The 16,661-nt window shown below is 38.2% G+C and overlaps 1 protein-coding gene across 13 annotated transcripts in view; it reads right to left on the bottom strand.

Moving 5' to 3' along the window:
* Window positions 1–16,661, bottom strand: part of MPDZ (multiple PDZ domain crumbs cell polarity complex component) — a 101,341-nt gene that overhangs the window by 11,917 nt on the left and 72,763 nt on the right. For 12 of the 13 annotated variants that reach the window (XM_065657779.1, XM_065657782.1, XM_065657785.1 and 9 more), the window contains 12 exons: window positions 11,247–11,409; window positions 10,444–10,640; window positions 8,574–8,665; window positions 8,211–8,301; window positions 7,816–7,896; window positions 6,622–6,714; window positions 6,456–6,530; window positions 4,845–5,022; window positions 1,409–1,554; window positions 987–1,070; window positions 686–879; window positions 279–426 (listed from right to left, as the gene is read on the bottom strand). In XM_065657779.1, coding sequence (XP_065513851.1) covers window positions 279–426; window positions 686–879; window positions 987–1,070; window positions 1,409–1,554; window positions 4,845–5,022; window positions 6,456–6,530; window positions 6,622–6,714; window positions 7,816–7,896; window positions 8,211–8,301; window positions 8,574–8,665; window positions 10,444–10,640; window positions 11,247–11,409 — 1,542 coding nt within the window. The remainder of the gene's footprint in view (window positions 1–278; window positions 427–685; window positions 880–986; window positions 1,071–1,408; window positions 1,555–4,844; window positions 5,023–6,455; window positions 6,531–6,621; window positions 6,715–7,815; window positions 7,897–8,210; window positions 8,302–8,573; window positions 8,666–10,443; window positions 10,641–11,246; window positions 11,410–16,661) is intronic. The other variant, XM_065657777.1, reaches the window with a different exon arrangement.

Raw genomic sequence — 16,661 nt, forward strand, 5'->3', positions numbered from 1 at the left:
TTTGCTGAAGAAAATAAAGTATTAAGTTTTAGGTTGCTCTAGGTAATGGTCTTCTGTTGTCCTATAAACACATGATGCACTGCACCACCACTACTCCCACTTTCACCAGGCACAGTATCAAAATCTGAATGCTTTAGGCTTCAGGAAGCTTAAATCTGGATCCACAGCTCATTCTTACTGACATCTCAATAACAGTCTCAACTCAATGAATTGATTGAATAAAAATAAAGCTTTCAAAAAATCTGGATCTCAGTTCTTCACTTTCTCTTTTCCAATACCTTTAGCAAAGCTGCAACGGCCTCCTGGTTAGCATTTCGAACATCTTCTCCGTTCACTGTCAGTATCTGGTCTCCTTGCATCAACCTCCCATCTGTATCTGCTATGCCTCCTTTGACGATGTCTGACACAAACACCCCTGTATCATTTCTGCAAATACAGACATGGATTTTGCATTACAGTATTGTTTGAGAGCCATTTTCATGGCTTGCTCTTGGGAACACAATGAACATTGTCTCATTTTTCTGTTGAGTAACATTGGGCCAGTTCCTCTAGGAAGGGTCAACTAGCTTAGGCACAAAATCACATGTATGGCCTTCAAGCCCACAGGATCTGAGCACCAGACCCCAACAGAAACATGAGCATGCCCAAGAAGTCCCAGACACTGACTGCCCAGGTACATTCACACCTTTTCCCAACAATACTCAGCCCAAGGCCTTTGCCAGGCTTCTTTTGGAGCTCTATATTGAGTACATCATACATGTCTTCCTCCTTGTACTGGGCCTCATCTCTGTACACAGTCAGACGGACTTTTTGGGGAGTCTGTCGGAGGACATTTATCGCTTCATCATGTGTGGCATTCCTGAGGTCAATCCCGTTCACCTACAATGAAAGTATTCAGTGATAAAGTCTGCAGGACTTTCCAGCAGGCAAACAGAAGACACCTAGCTAGCAGATGACAACAGAAGTGACAAAAGAAACCACCATACCTCTAATATTTGATCTCCAGCCCACAGTCTCCCATCTTTAAATGCTGCTCCTTCTTCATATACTTCATGGATAATGATTGCTCCCTGTGGATAGATAAAACAAAAATAAATTGCATGTTGAAAGAACATGTCCCTACTTTGAACCAAGAGCAACTGAAAATTCCTACTATAATTCATCAGTGATAAACAAAACAGCAAATGTATGATGAACAAATTACCAGAATATTTAAGAAGTTAATTCATACTTTCAATTTTAAAAGTGCTTCTTTCTTTTTTTTTTTTTCCTTTTTTTTCCCCCTTGAACTGGTATTTTTGGTATCTTTCTATAGAGGAACAAATGAAGAGAAAAACCTCATCTACCCAACATTTTAATTTAATTATTTTTATTTCACTTGAGTGACACACATATTTTTCCAACCAACCAGCAAAGTGTCTGCTCCTCCAACAATGCTCAGACCAAGACCAGTACGCCCTTTGGAGATATCAATGGTTGTTTCACATCCAGGAATGATGAGACAAGTAGCTGGGTCAGAGGCTAACGTGGCTGGAGTTGAAGATCTACTTGTATCTAAAACAACAATTAAACATCCTGGTTACAGTAAGAGGGCTTGATATTAGAAAATGGACTTTAAAACAGCATTTTGAGAGTCCATTGACAGCTCTATAGTGACAGTTGAACAGCTGACCTACAGAGAATGATGGTGCCAACTCTCCCTCAGACAAGTGCTACCCTGTAGTTTCAATCGCAGTTGTCCTGGTTTTATACCACTGAGTACCTGGATCACAGTTTTGAGCTTACTGATAAAATATCACACACGATGTGCTTCATTTGTACTATCAAATTGGCTCAGTCTGGACAGCCAAATAAGCTATCGTACAAAGCAGATTCTATTTAGGATAGAATTTCATTTAAACAACTATACCAGCAACTATTCAAGGTAGATCAGAGGTAAATGAAGTACATAGTATGTATTAAATACACACACTCGAAGATGTCGCCTTGCACTTTTGCAATGGGCCAAGTCAAGGTCCATCTAACTAAATGTTCTGTCTCAGACTCAGATCAGCACCATGAGAAAGAATGTTAAGTATGATTCAAATCTAGTGGTATTTCACAAGTCCAACAACCCATGGGCAAGTCAAAGGTTTTATACACATCATTATATTTAGTGGCCCTCAAAAATAACTTTTTTACACTGGTCGAACTTTTAACTGGCCACTGACACAGCTTTTGAAAACAATAAGTTTTGTGGTGTATATTCTCATAGTGTGAACACATATGGTATCCCTACTATGACAGCTGCACATTCCTCTGAGATCTGGAGCCTTCAATGCGACAATTAATGGCTCTTTAGCACCTTCAATGCCCCACTGTGCCTGTCCCCACCTACACACCTAGGATGGTGCTGACAGTCACGACCTTCCACCCAAGGGGCAGGGTGACTTCACCTCCACCCAGCTCGGGGGGCAGGAGGGGTGGGACCCTCAGTCAGTTGACAGGGTCCTCAACAAAGGAGCTGCCCAGAGAAGCTGAGAAGCTTCTGGACCATATGGTAATGGCCACAGCCAGGTCTGACCAGGCTATAAAACGGGGTCCTCACCAAAGATCCCCTTTGAGTGGTCTTCTCAGAGCAGTAGGACTGTGAACTGGAGCCCTCTCCTTAGACTGGAATGCCATCTAAGGAAAATTCCTGGGACTGAGTGCGCCTCACCTCCTCGTTTGGTGAGTGGTTATTTTTCTCTGCTGGATATATCTTTGAGTGAGCCCTTGCCTAATACAGGCAAGTGGGAACCCTTACCTAATGCAGGCAAGCGATTATTTCTTCTGGATACCCTTCAATAAGAGGCCTCTGGTTTTGTTTCTTGTGAGCGTATGCATGCACGTTGTGGATTCTCATTATACTTGTGTTACCATAACCCAATAATCTCCTCAACTGATATCCGAACGTGTATTTTATGTTGTCGGAGTGCTAAATAATTGTATAAACTCTGCTTCTAGTTTATTTGCTACACTTTTCCAGCTAGAATAAAGTCTGTTTTGGAACTTGCTGTCCACCTAAAATTGACTTTTGGGGTGCCTCCATGACACCTGTGTAGCAATTTATCTGTAAGTTCAGTATCTCTGGTATGTCACAAATGGATCTTTGCTTCAGTATTTTAGTCAGTTCTGTACCCTTCAAAGATAAAAAAACACCTAAAAATACTACAAGTGGATAGTGTGTAGCAACTAAAGGAAAGAATCAGCAACTGAAAGATCCAGGACATTCAGATTATCTCTCTCACTGATGTCCTCTGTGCTCTAAAGAAATACGAAAATTACATTTTTTCCAAAAAGTAAACCCAGTCATCTAAATCCTTTTGAAGCACTTGGAAAGGGTACCTGTTAAAAGAAGCTTCACTGAAACTAACAGAGGACTTGGCTATTCAGAAATATTCATTTATGTTAGACAAATACTTAGGTATAGTGTGAGCATTAGGTCCTGCAGGACCAGTAAGCCTCAAAACTAAGAGGCTTGGCCTCTGAAGGGAACAAGAAACACAATTAAGATTTTTTTAAGGGTAAAGCTTCTGTGCAAGAATAGAACAGGTTACTCTACTGCTCTGTTACGCAAGTTCTTCATGTGTATGATGAGCAATGGCGCACGCTTAGTTTGAGCTAAGTAGGGGAGCCAAGGCTTAAGTATAATAACTACGTCCAGAAGGCATAAAATGTACATGAAATACATAAACTGAAGAACTGGAAAGGAGCCTTGGTATGCAAGGCTGATCTCATCTAGATAGCTGCATCAATATTGGGCCAAAAATTGCCTATATAGCACTGCTGAAAACATTAAATTTAGGTAGGGATGTAGGAGAAATCACACTAATAGGGAAAAAGTAGTTAGGGATAGGTTAGTTATTTGGAAGGAGTTTGTGCAGAGAAAACAAGGTGTGGGGGCAGCAAAAAGATGGACTTGGTAAAAGAAAGCTGGGGAATAAACTACAAAACCAGGTAGAGAACCAAGAAGAGGTAGATCTTCCAGCTGGGCTGTGGATGCCTGTAAATGGTAGTGAAGCCAACTCGCAAACATAAACCATCAGGATGCTGGAGGCAGCACTCCTGAAATCTCCATCAGGTCTTTATCCCTAAGACTTGGTGTGCCAGGGTGGAGACAGAATGGATAGACTTGGACAAAGCAATAGATTTCACCCTAAAAATGAATGCAGAAGGGAAGACAATATTATTACCTAGTAGGTCTCCCATGTGTTTCTTAAGATTTCTTTATAGTAGTGTATTTGCATATCAATACTAATGTTAGTTACGAGCAATAGAAATGTGACTCAGTAATATGTGCAGTGATGAACATATAAATTAACTGTGGTGTGTGTGCTGCTCAATTAAGTTATTACTAGCTTCTTAGTACTGTGCTGCTTAACAAATAACCATCATCAATCAGTGGCATCTTGACTCTCCACTCTAAAGGGGGAGAGCCAAAGGTGGCTAGTCATAAACGGCAAGACAGCCTCAAGTATTCCCCTGTTCTAGGAAAGATGACTTTTCTCCCTCATTTAAAGGAATGCTTCCCACTCAGGTCTAGACAATCATGACAGAGGCACCTGCTGCACAGCCTTTGGGAGAGAGAAGGAAATCCCTCCATCCTCCTGCTTCTACAACAGAGGTCAGTGGGAAGGCAAGAGTTAGGTCTTTAGTGTGGAGTCTCTCTGCTTTATTTAGATGGAACTGTAATTCAAAAGTACTAGGAAGTACAACTCAGAAGACAGCTGAGTGCATACAAAAAGAGATAACTTGTTTACAAGCTGGGTCTTCCTTTTTACGTCACAACCCCAGTGAAGACAGACACACAAGGAGAATCTTACTTTTGACTGCTTCTGGTTCTGGTGAGCTAGAAGAGGGGACAGTTGCTGGTGGCTGCATATTCCTCCTTTCTGCTGGGGCAGTGCTGGAAGGGACTGGTGCTGCAGTAAGGCTATCCGTCTCTGCTGAGTTGATCGTAAGCCTCACCATAGTTTTGGGAGTCTTCAGGAGGCTAATAAACTGAACGATAAAGAGAAAAGCTGGTGAAGAGTGTAAGTGTACTGTTCAGTTGTAAAATAAAAATAAAGCAGAAGAACTGTTCTGCAAACTGCAGCTACAAGTCACAATCCTGCAGGTTTTCTTGGTAATGAACAAGGACAAATATTGATGTTTTTTGTAAGTAACAGCAATAGAGTAAATTGTGGGCCTGACCTGGCTGATGTTAATCAAGTAGCTTGCATGAAACTTTGCCAAACTATACCAGATGAGAATGTGTCAGTCTTTCAATAGCTTCTCTTGACAAAATACTGTTTATAGCAATTCTTAGAAAAATCGGAAAACTAGTGTTATGTTTTAATGCCTGTGTGAAGCCCAATTCTGATCCCACAGAAGACAATGTCAAAACATCTACTAACTTAAATAAATGTGTTACTGCCATCCTAGGTCCTTAACCTGATGCACAGCTGGAAGGAAAACCTGAAAATATTACCTGAACTATGGGAGGGAGAGGATGCTCAGGTGCAATTCAAAAATCTAGTTTAAGGGGATACTGAAGAACATTCAAAATTAATTGCCACCTCACAGAGATGACACCAAATCCTCCTCAGACTTCACATTTCAGTAGAAGTGTTTTCAGAACTTATTTATTCAATCTCTCTGTCTCTTCTTCCAAAGCCTACCTACTTCTCTGCAGACAACAACTCTCTCTTACTCATTTACTGCTTCGGAGATTGCAGCACACCAAAGAATAAGATGTATGCTTTCCTATTGCCCTTTAACAAACAGAAAGTGATCTTCTTATGCCTAAAGAATCACTTTTCTTAGCAGAAAGGTACGTGCCAGTACAAAGCCCTCCTTGATTCATTACAGAAGCCAAACTGAGTTTGCAGAGCTAGAAGTTAGAAATAAATCTTGTTATTTAGGAATAGAGATAGTTTCCTCCAAAGGGCTGAAATACTAGGCTTGGAATATAACAAGGTCATTATTAGAGACACTCCCCATATATAAGAACAGTTTATGACCTGACTTACCACTGATGCAACTCATGCATATCAATTTACACATATTAATTTTACTAGTTCTGTACTTTTAAAGTGGAGTAGTTATGAAGAGTCATTATTGAGTGATAGTTCATAGCTTTTATCTCACAACTAAGTGTCTTTCAGTCATCGGATCTGAACCACATGGAAAAAAAATCACATTTGTAGCACAGAGGTAGACAATTCATGTAGTGCATTACTGTAAAATAGCAGCTGAGATTTAAATTCAGGCTTTAGCTTATTCTGCAGTAGCTTCCTTATCCAGAAAATGCCTGCGGATCTTTGGGTTTTTAGCCAGCTTTGAAAATGAAGTCAGAGTGTAGTCATAAAAACCACACTAGTCTGTTTAAGACACAATCACCTCCTACATTAAGTGGTGTGATTTCTGTAATGTTGCTGATACTTCAGAAGCACCTTTTCTACTGGATATCCCACAACAATTTCATCATCCACTGCCAGGATCTGATCTCCAACTTTGATTCGTCCATCCTAGAAACAACACAGAATAAAAAATATGAGCTCTGGATGCTACTCCAAAAATCATTCTCATTCCTTATTTGGATTTTAAATGGTCTCCCACCTTTGCTGCTGCACCATGATCTGTTAAGCTCTTAATAACTACTCCATTAATTGTGTCTTCTTCACTAATGGCAATTCCCAAACCTCCTTGATCCTGAGACAAACAGAAAAATGCAAGTGGTGAGGTACTGTGTTTATCAAAATGTTGGAATACATTCACTAAAGACCAGTGAAGCCTTCAGACATTAACGAAAGTTTGAGTGTTCACAATGCATCAATATTTTTGTTTTAAACTAATCAACTTCTGAAATAGGCTCTGCCAACCTACAAACAATATAATAGCTACCAAGATAAATCTGAAAAACTTCTAAATTCAAATCCACTCCTTTGAAACTTATGAGGTCAATTGTGATTCAGTTGTTAAATTCATAAACAGGACTAAGAAACACAAAATATTTTGAAACTACAAACTGAGGTAAATAAAACTTCATGGTATAGCTTAAATTAACTATTTGAAAACATAGAAAAAATATACACAGGAGTGGAAAATGCGTAGGATCGAATAATACATATTCTTTACAATTAATTATTAAATGTTTGTGGCAGAGTGAAATTTCCCTAATGTTTTCATCTAGAATTAAATCATCCAGATATCATCATCTGTAACTTATTCTCCCAGCTAATAATAGAAGGCTAGATGGCTTCCAAGGAGAAAAACCTACCAACAGTTGCAAGTGTCTATCCTTACATCCACTGAATGCAGTTGTCTTCTCCGTGTCAATAGGAAGAATCAGCAACTTTTCCACGCTCATTTAGCAGCTTCATAGTTACAGAACACCTAGCCATTTTCTCCCAGCTGCACATTTTCTGCTAAACATGTATGTTGTTTTGGGGGATGTGGTGCTTATAATTTGCTAATTCATTTACTTTGAACACCCAAGACAATTATTTTACCTGAGGACACCACCAGCAGCTGGTTACTAAAAGCTTTGCAAATAGGACAAGAAGTGACTTCTTCCAGAGACACACAGCAATTAGCAAACTTAGGTGAAGTTAAAGAGACTTATGAGATTTCCAAAGGTCATCAGGAAAGCCTTGGCATCCATTCACAAATAGAAAGAGAAGACCTCTAGAAGTCTCTATTCTGACTTATAGTAAGTATAGGACAAAGTTTGTCATGAGAAGGACTCCATTACAAAGAAGCACGGTGGGGAATACAAATGTGGCTGATCCAAACTGAATTTTCAGCACATACCTTAGGGAGTTCCACATACTGGATGTTTTTACACGAACTCAAGTCAGAACACACACTGGAGTTTGCAGCACTGATATCAATCTAATAGAAAATGAAAATGTAACTGTGAGCAAGTGTATTCAACATTTTCCATCAAAATAAAGTAGCGCACAAACATTTAAAGTGGGTCTGATTCTTTTCTGGATTCATTTAAACTGCTATAACCATATTTACAGGAATGGTAGAAAACAGAATTGAATGCAACTGTACTAAATTTAGCAGATTTAGTGAAATCTAATTTGTTTTGCCCTTCATTATTTTTTTCTTTTGTAGCATTTGCTAAGAAGACAAGGCACTCCTCTCTCCAGAACAATGTTAATATCTGAGTCAAATAAGAAAAAAAAAGTTTACTTTACCTCTTGATGTTGAAGTGTCCCTGAAGTACACTGTGAAGCCTCTACTGACTTTGCAGGGCAGACGGCCATCTGATTTACTGCATCTTTATTTCTACAATAGATTCAGTTAAAGAATGTAGTAAGAATGTCGTAATGCAGCATCATACTCTTCGAAGTTTAAGTCTAGCACTTTCTTTTCCTTTTTATCTGTCTCTCACAATGCAAATATCTAAACAAGAAACTCAGGACATATTTAACTACTAAGAACTGGGTTCAAAATCACAACTACCTTACTAAAATTAAAAATAAAACAGAAACACTCTATGCAAAACTTAAGAAGATTAAAAATAAACCTTATTAGCCAAACCTTTGACCAGAACTTACCTGATAAAGATTATTTTTACTTTAGATGGTGCACATTTGATTATTGACGAAGCATTCTGATGAGTTCTTCCATAGAGTATTTGCCCATTTATCTATACAAAGGAAGGTAGCAATTACTTCTCAAAATATATTAGTTCCTTTATATTTAAACTAATTTTTAAGCCTTAAAAAACTCCACAACCATCACTGGCTAAAGAAGAAATCATACTACAATAACAGAGTATGTTGTGTCCGGCTTTCACTCCCTTCTTCGAGTAAAACCTTATAGTTTGATTTCAGACTAACACTATCACAGTGCTAAAAGTGTAATTTTCTGAGTTGACCTGGCACATCATATATTTCCACTTGCCATTGATCACCTCATGACTGATGTGCTAATAAAGCAGGGCCATGGGAAATTCTAACCATACAAATAAATGAACCGCTTCTATCTAGCAATGAGATTGCTATTATTTATCAAATTTCAGGTCTGAGCCAGGCACTTTATACACAGGAGTCTAAACACTGGTGCATTTACAATCGGAAGATTTGACCTGACAATCATTATCTTCATTTGGCAGAGCAGACTCACTGAAATCCCTTGAAGCTCCTATGATTCAGATACGGTTGGAGCATGAATTTGCAGCCTAAGGCCATTATTCACTCACATTTTATTAGTTGCATTTGTTCTTGGAAATGGAAAACTGCAGTGCGCAAATCCACTCTAAGAAAACCGAATGATTGAAAAAACATAGCTTGGACCTACACAAAGGAAAAAATAATGCAACACACACTGAGGTAGTAGTATTATAACAGAAGTAGAGAAGCAGCGAGCACTGAGCGACAGATGCAGCACTGCTTCCAGTGTTTGCCATGGGCTTGTGAAGAACCATGGTCAGGCTGTCAGCTGGCGGACAGGGCAGGTCCACCACAGCTGATGGACAGCAACCTGAGAACATGAGCAAGCTCAGGTGTCTCCTCTCGTAAGAAGTTCAGACAATCTCTTGGCATCATTTTGTAGGTTTATTGTGTGGACAGTAAGCGAGCAATCAAACGAGAGCAGACTCAGACTGATGTGTTTCAATGTCTTTTGAGGACACTCAGCATCTACAACATCAAGGCTTTAAAAACAGATTTTAACTGATGCAAGAGAATTATCTAGCAGGTAACATTGGAGTCTGCAGCTCACAGGTCCCTCCATGAGACTAGGTTCACAGTGCCAAAAATCCCTTAATTTCTCTCCTAGTCTGCAACTGCCAGCCTACATGGCTTAATCTCAGTGTCCCCCTCAACCTTTGTTCAGTCTTATCATTCCCTCCCTCTACCATCTCCTCACTGCATTCTCAAATACCTCCACTTACAGTTTTGAAATTACACAAAGCCACTAGAAAACAGACTGAACATGTCATGAGATAAAAGTCTACAATACAAATGGACCTGTTCGTGTTTCTCCAGCTAAATTTCCATTTTATATGTCACACAACACAAAAATATTCTGATATTATCACACTTCCAGTAGACAGAGAAGTAATTAGAAAGTCTGGAGCACTCCACAAATGGATGGAATAATATTCAATATTTTGCATGGTCTGCAATGAATTCCCCTTCCATACATTTCCATAGCCCCGAAACTCCTGACATCTCGCATTTTTATTTATTTAAAATACACACGCCCCTTTACTTAGTACTACTATAACCAGGAAAAAAAAGTCCCAGCTGCCACTATTTGTCATACACCAGAATGAAAATCTAATAGCACAGTGATGTCAACTCAGAAAACTTGGAGATTTCAAAGTCTACTGAAGAACACCTATACTGCAGCAAGAATATAATATTTTAGTGCATTTTAAGTCAGTATGTTTGAGTTTCAGTAAAAATTGCAAAAACTCACCTCTAGTAACTCATCTGCAATCTGTAACCTGCCATCTTTGCCAGCTGCTCCATTTGGATCAATTCCCACTATAAAGACACTCATCCTGGATCGGTCTTTGTTACCAGCAAGACTAAGTCCCAGACCTGTCCTTCCTTTTTCCAGCTCAATCATGTGTAGCTCCCCTGGTAGATTTCCATAGCGCTGCATGATCTTTTCTAAATGTAAAAGTGTGGGCAGCAGAGGTTGGATTTACATTAGAAAGTTTCACAAGTCACTGAGAGAATCAAGATCAGTGTCCAGTGGGCAGTATCTAACTGAACAATCCCAAACTGATTAAGATAATTTTAAGTGTACAACACACTTTATTTTAAGCTAATCCTTAGGTGATTTATAACAGTATTTCTACTTCCTTGCTTTTCTTCTACCTTCAGAAAACATTAAAGCTTCTCTTAAAAAAAAGACACCAAAAAAAGGCAATAATCTTTTCTCCACTTACAACTTCAGGTAACAGAAGCTATCACATCAATCACTGCCATCAGCTACCTAGACTACACTGAAATTCTTCCAACAGTCTTACATGTGAAATAGTGAATACGGATCATGGAAGAAAATAGAGGTCGAAGTGCAATGAAAAAAAAAATTAGTTTTATTTCCACCAAGTGCATCTGGCCAAGTACAACTGAAACCTGACAGCAACACTTAACACCCAAACCATGAAGCACATGAGAACGAAGTAGTTCAAGGTAGACCCCCCGTGTCTTCTGTTATAGGGCTATTTCAACATTGAATTTTTCAAACATTATCATACAGGGTAAACTTACTCCAGCTGTAACCAAACTCATCCTCCTTCTCCACATCCTCTGGGACTCTGTTAGAAGATGACAGTGCAACATCACAGCTCATTCCTGAAAATGCTGGAGGAGGGGGCAGAGGCAAGTTACAATGTGAAGTCTTTTCTGGCTCTAAATCGGACTGATTCAATGCCTGTGGAGAATAAGAAAAATGCCGTGGTTGAGCAGCTGCACACTCTGTGTAGGGCACACTAGTATACAAAAATGTTGAAATGGCAATGACTATGGCTTTGACATTTAAATACCAAGCAGCTGGAATTCTAAATGAATAACACTGCACAGAAAGGCTGCAAGATATCAAAGATAGAAACAAACACCAGGCAAGGTAAGAGAGAACATCACTCCAAAATGTATTCAGAAGCAAACAGAACTCACAATAATAGCCCAATTCAGTAAAGTTTTATGTGCCACTTTACATTTCAGAAAAAGTCTCTTAAGAAGACTCCAGAGGTTTTTTTTTAATGCCATATTTTTAAAAGATTTCTACTTCATTTTATTTTTAAAAGCCATGGCATATAATTGCTTCTTATGATATGGTTTGGAAGCCAAAAAGCAGGTAGGGGAAATGCTTTCAAAAATGCCTCCAGAAAAAAAGAAAATAACTAGCCTATTAACTGAAGGGACAATTTAAAACCAAAATGAAACATACAATAACAGAAGAAATCTACAGTAACTAGACTTTTTCAGTCTTAATTTACTGGTCTTCTGTAAGCTGCACAGGTGAGACCAAATAAAGGAGGACACCGATTAAATCACAAAGGAGAAAAATACTTTTGGCCTTGATGTATATGGTGTATTCACATTCACAAGAAGTTAATAGTATAAACATGACTACTGCAATGTAATGGTTAAATGCCCAAATCCACAGTCTGGCAAGCCTTCATTAAAGTTAGTTTCTCTGAGGAATATTGATTCTCATCAGGGATTTCACTAAGTGATCGTAATTCATATCATTTGGGCTTGCTCAGAGTAAACATGCAGGCAAGAAACTCAGGTCTGAATATCATCATTCTGAAGCTTATGCATGCCCAAGAGACTTTGATACTTGGCAGATCAGCTGTTGATGTAAACAACAAAAACTTCAGATGAAAACCAAGTATTTTTCCAGCAATAGGATTTTCAGGTGTTGCCCTAAATTCATAGCCCTGTTCTCATCATTTCAGCTTTCATTGCCTCCATTAGTAACAGTCTGAAGACAATATCTCAGATGGTGTCTCTGGGTGCCAAAAACACTGAGACAATTTCTTCATCAGAGGCAACAGTGAAATGGATAACAACATACACTTTGGAAAACTTCAATGTGATTTAAATTGAAGGTGCTGAAAAAACATAGAAAGTTAACAATTTAGTCATACCGGGATTTAAGGAAGTCCCATCTCTCAGGTAAAGTAAGCTACCTTCATCCTCTGTATACTCCAAAGACTTAAAGAAAATGCAAATGCTCTATTTCAGTTCCCTCATTCTGCTTCTCCTTGAAAAAGACTTTCCTTTCATTTGGGAACTTGTTCTAGAAGCTTAACTAAGAAGTCATTAAATGTCAAAAGTGTGGGAAGTTGCAATATGGAATCCAAGCCAACCATTTATATAAAAAATGCCATGTGATTTTTTGTATTGTATCAGTCACATTGATCTGTACTTCAAATCTAAGACAATGGCATCCTGCTGAGATGATACCTTGCATCACTAAACTTCATGCAGGGAGTATTTACATTGTATGCAAATTATACTCTAAACCATACTAATAGTTACAGGGCAGACATAAACCTCCACTGAAGCAGCGAAATTCTAGCAGAGACATTGTTACCCATCAGAATCAGAGTTGGGTGGAAATACTACATAATAACATTCAAAGTGATTTTTCATAATAAAAAATTAATGTATCCACCATAGAGAAAAGCTGGTGACAGATCTCTACTTCAAGGAGGGGTGAAAGGGAGAGCACTTCCAGAAACAAAGATTTTCCAGAGCGCTTCTAGTGTTTTAACTAGAAAGCAACATAACACACCAAAAAAAATTAGGAAATACAGTGTGAGAGCAGACCAGATCAGCAGACCTTACAGCAGTCTCTGTGTTTTAAAACCAAAATTAACATATCACTTTGGTGGCACTCTCAGTAAACAGCAGTATCAAAGAACTTCACAAAATTAAAGAAAACATGACTAAAAAGAACAAAAACTTGCTGTCAAGGAACTCTAGAAGATTTATAAAATGTTGATGTATGGCTACATTTTGACGGATGAGCACTTACAAACTGCAGCCACCATAATCTGATTGACAAAAAAATGCTTATTTCTGCAACTCTGTGCATGTGCACATAAATTTGAACGTGTCTGGTGTTTAAGGAAATGCTGAAATGGAAGTAAAAGCAAGGCTCCTTTGTGAGAAGGGTAGAAAGGGTGCTACAATGCCTCCAGAACTCAGCCTGCCACGCATGCACCGTCAGCAGCAGGAGCTGGACCCTGCAGATTACACACACATAAGACTTCTGCTCCCTGAATCGGGCCACACACACAAAACCTAAAACGCTTTAACTCATGAAATACTTTCAGCGTGCTGTGGCACAGTATTTCATTTCCAATGCAAAGCATCGAGCACTGCACGAACCCATCTGGCTACCAGGGTCACTCTGATCACAGCCAAGCAAATATTAAAAATGGCAGCAATTTTGGAGCAGCATCACTTTCAACACAGGAGGCACAGGTGGAGGAAGCAGCAACAGCCCAGAAGGTATCACAGGCCATGTACAAACGTACAGCACACATACGGTAGGACCCACTCACTGGAATCAAGACAAACCTTGAATGGTGTGGGAGCAAAAGGGTTAGTTGGGGAACAACGGAAGGTAACCCTAATTGGATTCGATACCTCCTACAGTAACAGAAAACAGCAATCCACATGTTACAGTACCTTTGGCAACACACGGCATTATTAACGAATAACTGATTTGCAATTATGGATTCATTTTGTTAACTGCAGCAACTTAATATTAAGTTCATTTATAAATGGACGAAAGTATTCAAGGAGTTATTAAGGACCCTGATTCAGCAAAGTTTCTTACTGTACATGAACCTCTGTTCAGCAGAAGCAAACATTCTTTTTCCAATGTTAAAAAGAAAAAAAGAAACTATGCACGAACTGCAAAATCATTAGGTTTTCTCTGCAAAAACATTAGGTTTTCTCTAAAAATATGTGTAATTTTTTTCAGAAATACTTTAGAAAATATGGAAAATACAAGCTGGCATTTATGTCATGCTTCTACTCCCTCTCCTCAGAACTATACAAATACAAAGACAGATTTAAAAAACACACATGCAATTATACATATCATATTATAAATGTTCATTGTACATTTGATATATTTGACAACATGGGAAAACAGACAAAGGGCACAATCACTCCCAAGATGTATAATGAGCTAGAAATTATTTTATTAAATCAGAAATGCATGCACATAAGAATTAAGCCTTTATTATTGTGTTAAAGGTTAACTCTGTTCCCAATATGAATAACATGCAGCAAGCACTAACCACAAAAAACAGAATCTATTTTTTTTCATATTTCCAAAGATATCAGCATCCTGTTCATAGTGCATTAAAAGCATTTTGAAGAAGCAGAGGGAAAATATTTTCAGAATCATAAATGAAAACTGCCCATGTTTTTTTTCATGCAAAAAGAAAAAAGGGATCTCAAAGCTGGAAACTCCAAACCACATAAAGATAATGAAGTACATAGCAGCAAAACACCTCACACTGATGAGAGAGTATAAACTCAGGTGGATATTTTAAGATATACTGCAGGGACTGATTTTGTAATTGAGAGCCTACTCCTTTGGTAGATCAGAATCAGTGGTTATGATTAATGGAGCTGGCATTTTTTTACTTCTTCAAAAACCTTCCTATGTGCATGTGTGTCTGGGTCACTTTAATTCATTTTAATTCACTACACAGAATTTTCACTCTCATCAGCAAAATATTTTACCCAAACTGATACAAAATAATTTAAATGCAGAGAGACACTAACAGCAAAAAAGCACACATATAATGTTTCGTGAGTCAAAAGATGATGGGGTGTCATCATCCAACCTTGTTAGTGTTGAACTGACAAGAATCAGCAAACGGGTTAGTACTGCTGAAGAGAGCTGGCCTACAGAAAAGACTGTTGTGTGGGAAAGGCAGGGAAGTGTTCTAAAAAGAAAGCACAATAGAAACTAAGAAAAACCATTTTTAAATTAACCCTTTGTGACTCATAAAACAAAACACACTTTTAGCAGTTTGAGATACCCAGAAAAGGTCTGCTTCCCGCACTTTGCTACAGACAGGTGAAAATGAGCAAAACTGTATTTGCTCCATGTTTGTATCAGCTATGGTTAGCAGAGCGTAGAGGAAAAGCACCAATCCTCATACCTGTTCTAGTACACAAAGTGCATGAAGTGCAGAATTTAGCAGCACGAACAACAGAAAATTTACTTGCTCTGCTATTTGTACAATTTTGTCCAAGCATCTCAGCTTCTGGGATACTCTTAGACATTAATTAATTATAAAATTGTGGATTTCTGGATTAGAATAAACAAAATCATATGTAATAATGCAGTAGATCTAGTTTTATTTTTAAAACCACCGATTGTCATAATTTGATTTACCTCTTGTGGTAACACACTCACTGTGAACTTGCAAAAGAGGAGGTTTAATATTATTAGGCATCTCTAAACAGACTTAATATCTAATAATAACTTTTACAGATCACTTTGTATGTGTGTGCACACATCTATTAACTTTCTGAGTTTAACAGAATTTAATTCCTCCTTAAACAATACAGGGTACTTTTTTATTACTATTTAACAGAAAAAGAGTTTTCCTATTTAGACAAAATTAAAGGATATAATTTTATACTGTAATCTATTTGAGATCAGAACCTGTTTAATAAAGAGGGGACAACTCCAATTTTGCATACCATGTTGGAAATACTGCTCAGTGTATACTTAAAAATAATTTCTACACTAGGTGTACCCGTCTGGCAATTGCCTCAATGTCTAAGGGCTGTAAGTTTAACACTGGTGGAAAATAAGAAGCATAATAAGTGGAAAAGAATGTGAAAGGCTTGTAGCAACAACTGATACATTTATATCATGGTAATTTAATCCAGATATATGTTGCTGTTTAAAAATTCTGGTATTTTAAATACTCCTGAAAATAGAAAACGCATCCTTAAATGTTTATCCTCATCTCATTCTGCAAAACAAAAGGTAATGTAATTTGGTAAGACAAGATATGTCTTGGTTCTATAGTATCTTCAGCCACAAGAAAGCAGAGCTGTGCATGAACAAAGTTTCTTCACTGGCGAGTCACTCAGTCAACAGGCAGTATCCCTACAGTACAACAAGACTTT

Source organism: Caloenas nicobarica, chromosome Z, assembly GCF_036013445.1.
Source record: "Caloenas nicobarica isolate bCalNic1 chromosome Z, bCalNic1.hap1, whole genome shotgun sequence".
NCBI lineage: Eukaryota > Metazoa > Chordata > Aves > Columbiformes > Columbidae > Caloenas > Caloenas nicobarica.